The sequence below is a fragment of the Lissotriton helveticus genome, chromosome 6 (genome assembly GCF_964261635.1).
Source record: "Lissotriton helveticus chromosome 6, aLisHel1.1, whole genome shotgun sequence".
NCBI classification, from domain to species: Eukaryota; Metazoa; Chordata; class Amphibia; order Caudata; family Salamandridae; genus Lissotriton; species Lissotriton helveticus.
The window spans coordinates 1493123826-1493137316 of NC_136067.1; the positions used below are offsets into that span (position 1 = coordinate 1493123826).

The 13491-nt window shown below is 48.9% G+C and overlaps 1 protein-coding gene across 2 annotated transcripts in view; it reads left to right on the forward strand.

Moving 5' to 3' along the window:
- Positions 1-13491, forward strand: part of XPO1 (exportin 1) — a 960241-nt gene that overhangs the window by 302020 nt on the left and 644730 nt on the right. For both annotated transcript variants that reach the window (XR_013596235.1, XM_078649290.1), the window contains exon 7: positions 5454-5635. Coding sequence is in view for 1 of the 2 variants with exons in the window: in XM_078649290.1 (XP_078505416.1) it covers positions 5454-5635 (182 nt within the window). In the remaining variant the exon portion in view is untranslated. The remainder of the gene's footprint in view (positions 1-5453; positions 5636-13491) is intronic.

The window sequence follows — 13491 nt, forward strand, 5'->3', positions numbered from 1 at the left end:
CGTCTAAACCATCGGCGCCGAAACCCACTACTCCTTCGGCACCGAAACCCAGGTCGGAACCAAGCAAAGCCGCTTCAGATTCCGAAAAAACAACCGGAACCAAAGAAACCGTCGGATCCAAAAACAATACTGGAACCGAGAAAACCTTCGGAACCGAAAGACTCCTGCTTCCCCGGCAAAGGACATTGTCAAAAAAACAAAACAACCTGCTTCGGTGCCAAAACCTTCACCCGCACCAAAAGATCGGACTCCAGCAGAAGTCTTATCTTACCCAGACCCTGCTCAAAAGACTTTGGCTAGAGCCCCTATCACTGGACAGTTGATTTTGGCCTCAAAGAAGCGACCACTGGACAAACCAGCTTCAGCGCCGCATGCAGAGAAGGACATGGCTACCTCGCCTTTAAGACTGCCTTCCTCTTCTCCTCCACGTATGCTATCTCCACATGCTCCCATACCACAGCATTCCCCAGCGTCCTCCTATAGTACAAGATGATGACAACAGGGATGATAGCTCTGATGATACGGGGGGTAACATACCTGATCCAGCCACGCCTACAGGATCACCTGACCCATGGGATGATTGTACCACCCAGATGTCCCAAATGTCCTTCAGGATGACTTGTACCCCTCAAGGCCTTCCCCACCAGAAGACACTATAGGGTTTAACGAATTAATACACAGGGCTGCACAATATCCTGGTGTAGACATGCATACAGACCCTGTAGAGGAAGACTTCCTAATGGATACCTTTGATAATGCACAAAGGTCCACATCCATTTTACCAGTGCTTAAGGGAGTGATTAAGCACGCTTCTGAAGTCTTCAAAGACCCAGTCAGAACTCTGGTCATTAACCCTCGTATAGAGAAAAAATATAAAGCTGCCCCTTCAGACCCGGCATACATTAAGGGTACCACTAGACTCACTTGCAGTTTCCAACACACGCAAGAGAGCAAACTCGCAAACATCGGGTGATGCCGCACCACCAGATAAACAGTCTAAGTTACTTGACGCATCAGGGAAAAGAACTGCGTCTCAAGCAGCAAACATGTAGCGTATTGCCAATACACAGGCATTGTTAGCCAGATATGATAGGGCACATTATGACGAGTTAGTCACTAATGAGACACCTCCCTGACGGGTACAAGGATAGAGCTAACAAACTCATCCAAGAGGGTAAAAACATTACAAACACCTCAGTTAGGTGTGCCCTGGATGCAGCAGATACTGCGTCTAGGGCTGGTAACACCAGCGTTTTACTACGCAGACACGCCTGGCTACGTATATCAAGTTTCAAACCCGAGGTACAAAGTGCCATTCTTAATCAACCGTTTGATGAGCAACACTTATTCGGACCCAATGTCGATGTATCTCTTTAAAAAATTAAGAAACATACAGACACCGCCAAATCTATGGGAGCCCTGCAGTCGCAGGCTCCCAGACGTTCATTTATTCGCTCATCCTTTAGAGGTGCCACTAGAGGATATTCCTCAGACACAGCTTCTACCTCATACAAAGCCCCCACACAGTCCACTTACGACAAGGGCTACCAAAGGGGTGGTTACAGGGGTAACCATAACAAGGGCAGAGGTAAAAATACCTCCCCCCCCCCTCTACCCCTGCCCAATGACTCCCTTCCCCTTCCCCCGTCCCATTCCACTCCTGTCTGGGGAAGACTCAAACAATAGCTGCCAGCATGGGGAAACATCACATCAGACAGGTGGGTGTTACAAATAATTCAATCAGGTTACTGTCTGGAACTAAAGTCTACCCCCCCAAACATACCACCCAGGCAGCATCCAATGTCACAGGAACATTTAACATTGCTCAGACAAGAGGTAACATCCCTCCTGCAGAAAAATGCAATAGAAACAGTTCTAGAGCATCAGAAAAACAAAGGAGTATACTCGCTATATTTCCTAATACCAAAAAAGACGGATCTCTAAGACCCATCCTAGACCTCAGACCGCTAAACATTTACATAGTCGGACCATTTCCATATGGTCACACTCCAACAGGTCCTTCCACTACTGGTACTAAACGACTTCCTTGTCACTCTAGATCTCAAGGACTCCTACTTTCATATTTCCATTCACGCAGCGCACAGAAAATATCTCAGATTTGTGCTAGACGGGCAGCACTACCAGTTCAAAGTGCTCCCATTCGGAGTCACAACAGCGTCAAGGGTGTTTACCAAATGCCTAGCAGTAGTAGCAGCACACTTAAGAAGACAACATATTCATGTCTTCCCGTATCTGGACGACTGGCTCATAAAAGCCACCTTATACAGCCAGTGTGTACAACACACGCATGCTACCATTCAACTGCTTCACGACCTAGGATTCACAGTAAATCACACCAAGTCACATCTACAACCCTCACACATAGAACAGTATCTCGGCGCTACAATAAACACCCAACTTACACTAGCTTATCCCTCTCCAGCCTGGATAACAAGTGTACAAACTCTCATAACAAAATTCAAACTGCAACACTCGCTGCCAGCTTGAGTGTTCATGCAGCTCATAGGAATGATGGTATCTTGCATATTTATAGTACCTCATGCAAGATTGCAAATGTGTCCACTGCAAGAGGGCCTAGCACGACAATGGAACCAGGCTCAAGGTCAACTGACAGACCTAGTGTTGGTAGGGGGTCGGACTCATCGTTCTCTGCAATGGTGGAACACCAAAAACCTTTCCAAAGGGAGACCGTTTCTAGAGCCAGTTAAATATTCATGACAGCGGACGCATCGCTCTCCGGCTGGGGAGCTCACCTACTGCATCAACCCATGCATGGCAGGTGGACACCGCAACAAAAGCTACTCCACATCAACCACTTAGAGTTGCTAGCTGTGTTTCTAGCCCTAAAAGCTTTTCAAACTCAAGTGTCAGGCAAAGCTCTTAGTCCGCACAGACAATATGACAGCTATGTACTACATAAACAAGCAAGGAGGCACACACACTCTGCAGCTCTGTTAGCACAGCAGATATGGAGATGGGCTATACCACTAAAGATCTTCCTATTAGCCCAACACGTCCCAGGAGTACAAAACACTAAGGCAGATCTGCTAAGTCGACAAACACAGCAAATCCACGAGTCGGAACTTCATCCACAAGTTCTTCATCTGTTCTTTCAAATGTAGGGACAACCGCCAATAGACCTCTTTGCCACCCACAAACGCAAAATGCCCAAACTTTGCCGCCAGATACCCACACCCATTGTCCAAAGGCAATGCGATATGGATGAACTGGTCAAAACTATTTGCGTACGCTTTTCCTCCTCTCCCACTACCATTAGTGGTACGCAAGCTACAGCAACAGTCCCTAACGCTCATCCTAATTGCTCCAACTTGGGCCAGACAACCGTGGTACCCCATGAGGTTACAAATGTCTGTAGTACTACACCAAAAACTAAACCTATCTCCACGCCTATTAATGCAGAACCATGGAGAGATCAGACACCCGGACCCAGCTCAGCTCAACCTAGCGATCTGGCTCCTGAGGTCATAGTTTGCTTACCTCAACCTTCCCCCAGAATGTATGAACTTTATCAAGGAAGCTAGACGCCCCACTACTAGAGCATGTTATGCTGCTGAGTGGAAAAGGTTTGTCATATACTGCCAAAACAACCAAATTAATCATTTAGACGTGTCTATTAAACATATCATCGGATATTTATTACACCTTCAAAAGTGTAATTTAGCCTACACGTCTATTAGGTTACACCTTGCAGCCATTGCGGCATACTTGCAAAATAGGCAACATCTATCTCTCTTTAGAGTACCAGCTATTAAAGCTTTCATGGAAGGACTCAAAAGAATAATTCCTCCCAGAACACCACCTGCACCAGTGTGGAATTTAAATGTGGTTCTCACAAGGTTAATGGGACCTCCCTTTGAACCATTACATAAATGTGAATTGCAATTTTTAACCTGGAAAGTAGCTTTCCTAGTAGCCATTACTTCACTCAGGAGGGTTAGTGAACTACAAGCATTTACCATTCAAGAACCCTTTCTACAAATGCATCATAACAAAGTGGTTCTTCGTACTAATCCAAAATTCCTTCCAAAAGTCATTTCACCATTTCATCTAAATCAATCTGTTGAGTTGCCCGTATTTTTCTCGGAGCCTCAAACAGTCGCAGAAAGAGCTCTACACACTTTAGATGTCAAGAGAGCATTACTTTACTATATTGAAAGGACACCAGCTTTTCGTAAGATAAAACAACTTTGTCTTTCTCACTGCCACATAAAGGCAATCCCATATCAAAATCAGGGATCGCTAGGTGGATTGTTAAATGTATGCAAATGTTATCAAAAAGCCAAGTGTACATTAACAATCCCACCAAAAGCCCATTCTACCAGGAAGATAGGGGCTTCAATGGCATTCTTAGGGAACATGCCCCTAGATGATATATGCAAAGCAGCTACATGGTCTACACCGCACACATTCACAAAGCACTACTGTGTAGATGTGCAAACTAAACAGGCCACTGTGGGCCAGGCTGTACTAAAAACTGTTTCAAACAACTGCAACAGATACTGGTGGTCGCCGCTAGGTGTGGTATCTGCTATGTAATCTTTGCATAGTGTGCAATCTGTAGCTCATATGCCTCAAACGGAAAATGCTACTTACCAGTATGCATCTGTTCTTGGCATGTAAAGCTGCAGAGTTGCACACGCCCACCCGCCTCCCCGGCTACCTTTATCTGTTCCAGTATTATCTTACTTAGATACATATCACATAGACATCACTATCTCTTATACAGCTCCATCACTTCCCTAATGGCGAAAAACAATCTGGGGATGGAGCCGATGCCCATGCGCAGTATCATCCAAAGGAGGAGTCACCTATCCCGTGACTTCCAAAGACTTTTCTACAACAAAACAAACTGCAAACATCCGGGCCCAACACTAGGTGGCAATCTATACATAGTGTGCAACTCTGCAGCTCTACATGCCAAGAACAGATGCATACTGGTAAGTAGCATTTTCCTTATTCATACAGTACTTTAAAAGTCTAGTACTATCAGACTTTTTCCATTGTCATAAAATGTCGCTGCATTTGCTCTGATAACATCCTGTGACCAGTGTCTTATGTGCTGCTTTGAAAGTAGTGAATACCATCTTTGGATAGGTCTTTAATCTTTACACAATGCATCACTGCCCTCCTGGTGTTGTGGCCTACATTGATCCATAGTCTTCTTGGTGAAAGCATGAAATTGTGGTTGGTCCTACTAAAAGCCTTCAGTAGCCACATGGGGAGAGCAGTAGTCTGCACCTTGTATTTCAAGGTTCACCTCCTGGAGCTCCAGTGCATGCTGCTAATATAAACTGGTTCAATGGGAGAAAAATCTTTTGAGATGTAATTAATGCTTGTGCCTATTTAGCTACTCAACACCACTTTTTTTTGTTTCTGGTGAAATTTTCAATGAATACTTGTTTGCTTTATAGATACTGAAACAGGAATGGCCCAAACACTGGCCAACTTTCATTAGTGACATTGTGGGAGCAAGCAGGACCAGTGAAAGTCTTTGCCAAAACAACATGGTCATTCTTAAACTGCTGAGTGAAGAGGTATTCGATTTTTCCAGTGGACAGATTACTCAAGTAAAAGCCAAACATTTGAAGGACAGGCAAGTTTATTTGGTCTCCTGATTTTAGTTTTAAAAAATGTCTCAAAATGGTGCAAATTATTTTCATTGATTACAATGTGCATATCACAGCTAGAGTTCCCAAACATTTACAAAGTAGTACCTCTTTTAAAAATCTGTTTGCTCACCTTCTGTAGGAAGCTTGCTTTGTATATGGTATGCCACTAGGTGGTTATGGTGCACACATAGTCCAAATTTTGTCCAGAAGTGCACAGGGCTCAGTGTAAACCCAAAGCGCTTTATTAGTGGTAGTGTGGGCAGGCAGCCTTAGGCCTAACTGAGGCGAGTGTAAGACAGTTATTGCACAACATTGACCAATGAGGGACACAAGACTCAAAAAGGAGATCGACACCAATTTTCAATAGCTTTGTTTTAGTTTATTTAAAGACCAAGATCTTCGCAGTAAGGTAAATACGTTTTGCAGGAGAAATACTTAAGACATTCAAAAGTGCAATTTTCAGAGTTCAATGTCCTCCTATGAAGGAAATCAATTTGGTTATATAGATAAGTTCATGACTTGCAGTTCCAGTCTTCACGACCAAAGTTCGGCAAGGAGCAAGGGTAAGAAGAGTACCAAAACTGCTCCACCAGCGGCCCAGGGGTGGTCTGGTGCAGAAGTCAAAATCTGAGTAAGGCCCAATTTGTTTCAATGCCGACTTCGGTGCTTGAATCCACGTTGCTTGCTGGTAGTGAGATCGGTTTCAGGTGCCAAGCTTTGGGAGCTGGAGCAAGCACTGGGCCACAAAGCAGCAGCAGAAAACATACACAACCAGTGGCACGGGGGGCGGCTGCAGGGTACAAATACAGCGTAGGGCGCACAGTGCTATTCAATGGAGAACTTGCTTCTGACAAATTGGCTGCAAATTTTGCACCATAGGTTGCAGGAGGGAAACCAATGACAGCAGAGATAAGTAGCGATTGTAGGGGGGTTGTAAGGGCACCATTGATTCAGCTCATGGAGTCCCTGGGGCTTTGGATGAATGGAGTACTTACCTCGCTGATCACAGCGAGGGGTACACTCTGGATTCAGACTGCAAGTGTCTTGGATAGAGAAGAGGGTCGCAGTACAAAGGCGACAGACCTTTGAAGCTTCCCTCTCAATCACTGTGCCCATCTTCGGGAGGAAGTGTGACACCTCTGCCCAGAATGTGCATTGTTTTTGGTCCCAGGGAGCAAAGGCTCGCGACCCAGGGGTACAGAAACATGTCTGGTGGTGGAAGGCTGCCAACAACCAGTCTGTGACCACACCATGGTTGATAGGTTTTCAGGGGGCACGTCTGAGTTGCCCTCTACGTACATGGTTTAATAAATCCCACACTGGCATCAGTGTGGTTTATTGAAAAGAGTAGCCTGGTACCAAACACCCCTGAGTTCAGAAAAGCCTTCATTGTGCTGGGGAACTCGAATTGTCGAGCTTCTGGTCCATATACTCTCTATGGTTTCACTGGCACAATATCTAATAATGGACTTGGATATTGTAGGACATATCTGCTCATGCAGCTATGCCCACACCTGTTGTATAGTGTACCCTGCCTTAGCGCTGCAAGGCCTGCTAGAGGGGTGACCTACCTATATCTTAGGCAGTGCTATTTGGCATGTTGACTTTGTCCGCACCAGGCCATGAATGCTGTAGTGGCATTGTGCATGGCCTATGCAGGGGGTCCCCAGAGGACCCTCTGTCCTAATACCCTAGGTATCCAGGTACAATTTACTCGGGACGGGGCCTGAAGGGCTAATTGTGGTACAGTTTTAGGTCAAGAACACTTGTACTTGGAACCTGGATAACAGGGACCTAGTACTCTACAGGCAAAATGAAAAGAAGTGTTAGAAAGTGCCCCTTAATGAATGGGTAACCCCCTACTTTTGCAGCGTGAATCTTTCTGGATTCACTATGCTGTGCATTATTCCGGGGTCTTGTGGTTGGGTCCGGATTCGTAGTCTTTTCTTTGTTTTTTTTTCTTGTTTTTTTTTTCTTCTTTGCCCAGGTGGGCGTCGGCGTCACACCCCCTTGGGTGTATTTCCGGTGACGTCGGCATGCTTCCTGCGGAAGCTCCCACTCTTGGGCGCCATCTTCAGATTCTTTTTTTCCGCGGTCGGGTCTGGATCGTTCCCGTTTGGGCTCCAGACATTTTTGAAGAAAGAAAATACAGAAAAGACGAGGAAAAGTCATCTGAAGACTCCAGGGGACTTCATCGACAAAGTCAGCAAGGAGAAGGCGTTTTTCATCGAGATCCTCGACGACCGTCGACGAACACGCGACCAGAGAGGCCCTGGACGCTCTATGATGGACAACACGCCGTTCAAGTTCTGCCGTAACTGCCACCACAAGTACGCGCAGAAGGACCAGCACCCGGTATGCAACCTTTGCCTACCGGTGAACCACGAAAGCGGAGACTGCAACGCCTGTTCCGCCTTCGCCCCGAAGACCCTTCGTGTGAGAGAGAGGCATAGGGTAGCACACGCCACCCTGCAGGGCAAGGCCCCGACTCCGTCACTCTACGAGCTGGGGATGTCCTCCGAGGAAGAAGACAACGCTGCCGCCGAAGACGACCGCTACACGGTCGTAGAGACCGATTACACGAAGACTTCTGACAAGGTAGGAGACTCTTCGGCCCCCAAGAACCCGAGAGACTCTGAGTCTAGAAAAATCGAGGGCAAGACCCCGAAAGCGCCGACGCCAAAAAAGGCGGCGTCCGCGACTACTCCCAGGCCCAGCGGATCCTCCGAGAAGGAGTCCCCGGCGCCGAGAGCTGCTGATCAGCAGAAAACGTAGAAAATCGTCCTCAAAGGATCGATCGACGCCGAGGGAGAGACCCAAAACTGACGACGACTACCAGAGACCCAAAATCCGGCTCGACGTCAAACTTCAAAACCGAAAGGCACGGCGACGAGCCATCCGCCGAAAAGAACGGCCGACCCATCCGACGCGGAACATGCGGCCGAGATGGAGAAGAAGAGAAGGCGCCTCGAGGCAGAAATGTAGAACATCATCATGCAGTGGAAGAAAGATTTCGACGCAAAGATGAAAGCCTTCACGATCCCTCACAAGACCAAGCCACCGGTGTTGGAGGCGGTCGAGGAGGAAGATGAGATCGCCGAAGTCGCCGAGGAACAAGACCAGGACGTCGAGGTGATCGACGACCAGGAGGAGTACGAGAATCCCTACGATAGTTACAACTATGGGGAGGAAGAGGAAAGCAGGACGGACACAGAGTCGGCACCCTCTGACCTACAGGAGGTAGATTACATAGATGTCGACACCGACAGCCCGGAGGAGGTGGTCGACACTTCCCCTTCGAGGCCCTCGCCGCCGGACGACATCGGGGCCTACAACTCGGTGATGCAATCTGCCGCAGCAGCTTTCAAGCTCAAGCTCGACGAAGAGAAGCAGAAAGCAGACTTCCTTCTAGAAACATTGCTCCCAACACAAACGAGGAGCCAATTCCTTCCAATGCTCGAAAGCGTCTTGGCTCAGGGGAAGGAAGCATTCAGGGAACCCGCAACATGCAAGGCAGTAACTCCCAGAACTGAGAAGAAGTACAAACATTCCACAAAGGACCCGGCCTACATTCAGGGCACGGTCTCCGCAGACTCCATTATCACGGCCACAGCAAGGAGGAGGGCTAACGTACCCACTACCTCGGGCCCGCCACTGGATAAGGAGAGCAAAAGGATTGATCTGGTGGGCAGAAGGATCGAACGGAATGCCGCGACCCACTGGCGCATGGCTAATTCCAACGCACTGATAAACAGGCACATGTACCAGATCATGGAGGGGCTGGGGCAGTTGGTGAAGGACCTGCCCCAGGATGCCAGGCAGAAGGCCGAAAAGCTGGTTGAAGAGGGAAAAAACGCGGCAAATTCTTGCCTTAAGACGGCCCTGGATGGGGCAGACACAGCCAGCAGGCTCATGATGATGGGTGTCACGGAGAGGAGGCACGCCTGGCTCAGGATCTCAGGTTTCAAACCGGAGGTACAACACAGCATCCTGAACACACCGTTCAACGGCAACACGCTTGTCGGAACAACAGTTGATTAAGCGCTCAGTCAACTGAAAAAAGATAACTAAACAGCAAGATCCATGGGAGCATTGCAGTTCAGAGGGAACAAGAGGGGCACCCCGTCACGGAGGCCCGGCGGGAGAGGCGGAAACCAGCCAGGTACATCACACCAGGCTTTCCAGCAAACGCACCAGGCAGACTCGCAGGCTCAGCATGGTCAGCAGAAGCAGTCCTGGCAGTACCAACAAAGAGGCCAGTCCTTTCGAGGGAGAAATGGACGGGGACAAAATAGAAGAGGGGGGCAGCAGCCCGCCTCTAAGTGACTTCAAAAAACTCTGTGTGCCCGCCCACAAAAAAGATCCCAGGGGGCAGCACGTACAGATGGGTCAAGACAAACTAGACACCTACGACCACATGACACCAGTGGGAGGAAGATTAAGATTTTACCTACGAGAGTGGAGAGAAATCACATCAGACAAATGGATCCTCAACATTATCCAATTCGGATACTGCATAGAGTTGGAGGGGAGGCCAACAAGCAGAAAACCAAAAAGAAAACAACTAGCAAGCACGCAGCTAGAGTGTCTTCAGGAAGAGGCAAAGGAACTCCTGCGGAAGCAGGCCATAGAACGGGTGTAGGAAGGTAGATCCCTGACTATGGTTGCCCCCAACTTTTTGCCTGGTGTTTTGCTGGTTTTCTGACTTAGTTGACCTGGGACCCTGCTATTCAGGGCCCCAGGCCTACTGCTCTCTCTGTAAAATGGATTCCATGTACCTTAGGTACATATCTAATTGGATACTGAGTCACCTTATCAGTCCCTGTACAGTGTACCTTAGGTACCCAGGTCATAGGTGTACCCAGGGCCTACCAGGGGCTGCAGCATGTATTATGCCACCCCTGGCTGGCCATCCAAATCTGACACAACTGGCTGCACGACAGCTGGGGCAAGGTGGTGTAATCACCCTTTGCTTTAGATATAGTATACCTATATCTAACCCTAAAATGGGCACACAGATCTCCTATCAGTCACTCCTATGGCAGGCCTTGACAATCCTGAAGGCAGAGTGCTTGGAATCGTGTGAGATGGTGCTCTGGCATGAGCTGAGCCTGTCTGCGGCTTTCGGGATCTATCCCGTAGCCGTTTCCATGATAACGCATACCATATACTCTTAAGTGCATTATAATCCTCGCGGTTATATGCCAACTCTGGTATCGCTTTATCAAAACATGTCGAGTAAGGTGTCATACGAATTGGAATACTAACCCCTCGCCAATTCTGGCGATGGGGTTAGCATTCCACCCTTCTAGAGGGGCACGACATGTTGGTAACCTGTAACCCCGGTTAAAGTCTGACATAGCCTCAGCTTCCACAAAATGGATGCTGCCACCGAGACACAAGTCTGCCCTCCTGCTGCTGGGAGTCCTCCCAGAGCAGGAGGCAAGGACAAAGGGTTTCCTGCCAGGGGCGGTGCCAGCACCGTCCCAGACAGGGTTTTGTGTATTCTAGGTAGGCAGGGCTTTACAGGAAGGTGACTGCAAGTGGCACCCCGGTGCTCACTGTGCATATGCCGGCTTGAACCAGTTCCAGGGGCACACCAGACCCTGAGCTGGGGAAAGCCCGCTAAAGGAGAGGGGTGTAACCACCCCCCTCCTGGTCCCACCCATAGGGCAGGACTTAGTCGCGTGCCAGCCCCCTTTTGCAGGATAAAGGTAGGAGCAGGCCCCCTTCCAAATTAGATCAATCTTTGACCCCTCAACCGACCTTCTACACGAAGAACTCAAGACTCTTCTCAAGATTTCTCCCTTGTGACTAAGGAGTAGTCACCCTGCAGCAGCAGGCACCAACCAAGCATCGCGGTTTGCTGCAAGTCTCTCCTCCGGATCAAGACTGCTCCAGCACGACGAGAACCGGCTTCCCTGGCACCTCTGACCTCAACCTACATCATCAGCCCAGCTGTGATCCGTGGGTGCGACGAGACCTCGAGGGACCGGCCATCTTCAGAACTGCACGACGCTTGTCCAGCACGACCACCGAGTGACCCTCGACTGAGTGCTTTGGGGTAAGAGAAGCCCCGACCCTGAGCAGCTCCAGCACCGAAGTTCAGCCCCCCTGCATCCACGAGATCTGCGTGGGGCCCTTCTGCTCTTGGCTGTTCACCGCGTTGTCCCGGTCACTTGCCCGTTGGCTAGTGGCCCTCTGACGACTAACTTAAACGACCAACACCGCTGGTCTGGTTGCTCCAGACTGGCCCTTGCTCCCCTCCAACAGAGGAGCACCCAGGACCCTCCTGGTCCACTCCAGACTCTATTTTAGGTCCACCGCGTGGGCTTGCATTTGCCAAGACTTGTTGCCCCAATCCTGGGTCCAGCGACGTCGACAGCAGACACCTTCGTGGGACAGCTCGCCCCTCCATCCTGGTCGCCGACAACGCCTCCTGGTCCGAGAAACTGCAGAGCCCAGCAGCGCCCACTCACCTGGTCGAGGTGACTTCGTCCGGTGCCACTCTGGTGCCCACTTAATCACTGGCTAGTGAGTCAGAACTTGGTCCCCTCTGCTTACAGGTCTTCTTCCCTGATCCCGGCTTGGATCTCCACGAACTTCTTCACTGGCCGCCTGCCAGCAACTTCTTTTCTTCAGGCTCCTGGTTCGACAACGAGGTTTCCGACGCAACTTGAACCCTATGCAGCCGCAGCCCCTGGGCTAGGTAAACTGAGTACTCCGGTGCTCCAGCATAGTCCAACACCCTAAGTGTTCGGATCCACTCTTGTTTTCGACCCACCTAGTCGGGTTCGCCGGAGAACAGTAACTTTGTCTTTACTAGCCTCCATAGACTTTTTCCCGCCTTACGCGTGAGAGTTCCCACTCTGCACACGACGTCCAAAGGCCTCCTGCTCCTAATCTAAGTGTTTAGTATTGTAGGCCTAGCGTTTCTAAAGTCTATGAGAATAGTTACTTACCTGCTAGTAATTCGCATTCCACTTCTTGTGTATATGGTTTTTCGTGCCCCTCGGGCATTTGTGTAAATTGTGCGACTTTCAGTAATTCTTTAAGAGTTTTGTTGTGTGCTTAGCTCCCTGTCTCATAAAGAGCCAGGGTAGTCCTGTTCTAAATAAATATACTTTATTTTTTATAACAACTTGTGTGGTGTCCTTTCACTTGGTGTTCAAGGGGTAATGTGATGGTATAACAGCTGGCTTAACACGCCCTAGACCAGCTATCCTAGTAGCATGGATACGAGCAGTCTAAGGCTAAGACTCTAGAACGGGTACCCTTCAAGGAAAGAAACACAGGAATATACTCAACGTACTTCCTGGTACCAAAGGTAGACGAGACAATGAGACCCATTCTGGACTTACGGTTCCTGAACAAATTCATAAGAACGCAAAAATTCAAAATAACCTCCCTGCAAGAGGTGCTCCCACAATTGCAGACCGGGGACTTCATGGTCACAATAGACCTCAAAGACTCCTACCTGCACATCCCAATGAACAGAAAGCACAAACACATGCTCAGGTTCACCATTGGAGAAAGCCACTACCAGTTCACGACACTGGCCTTTGGACTAAAATCAGCACCAAGAGTTTTCACAAAGTGCCTCGCAGCAGTCGCAGCACACCTACGAAGGCAAGGAATACACGTATACCCTTACCTGGACGACTGGCTGGTGAAAGCGAACTCATACCAGAAATGCAAGCAGCACGCACAGACAGTGACGAGCACGCTCATAAGCCTGGGGTTCTCCATCCATTGGAAAAAATCATCAATGGAGCCGGAACAAGTGAAGATCTTCCTGGGGGCACAGATCAACACCTTACAGGGCAAGGTGTTCCCCAGC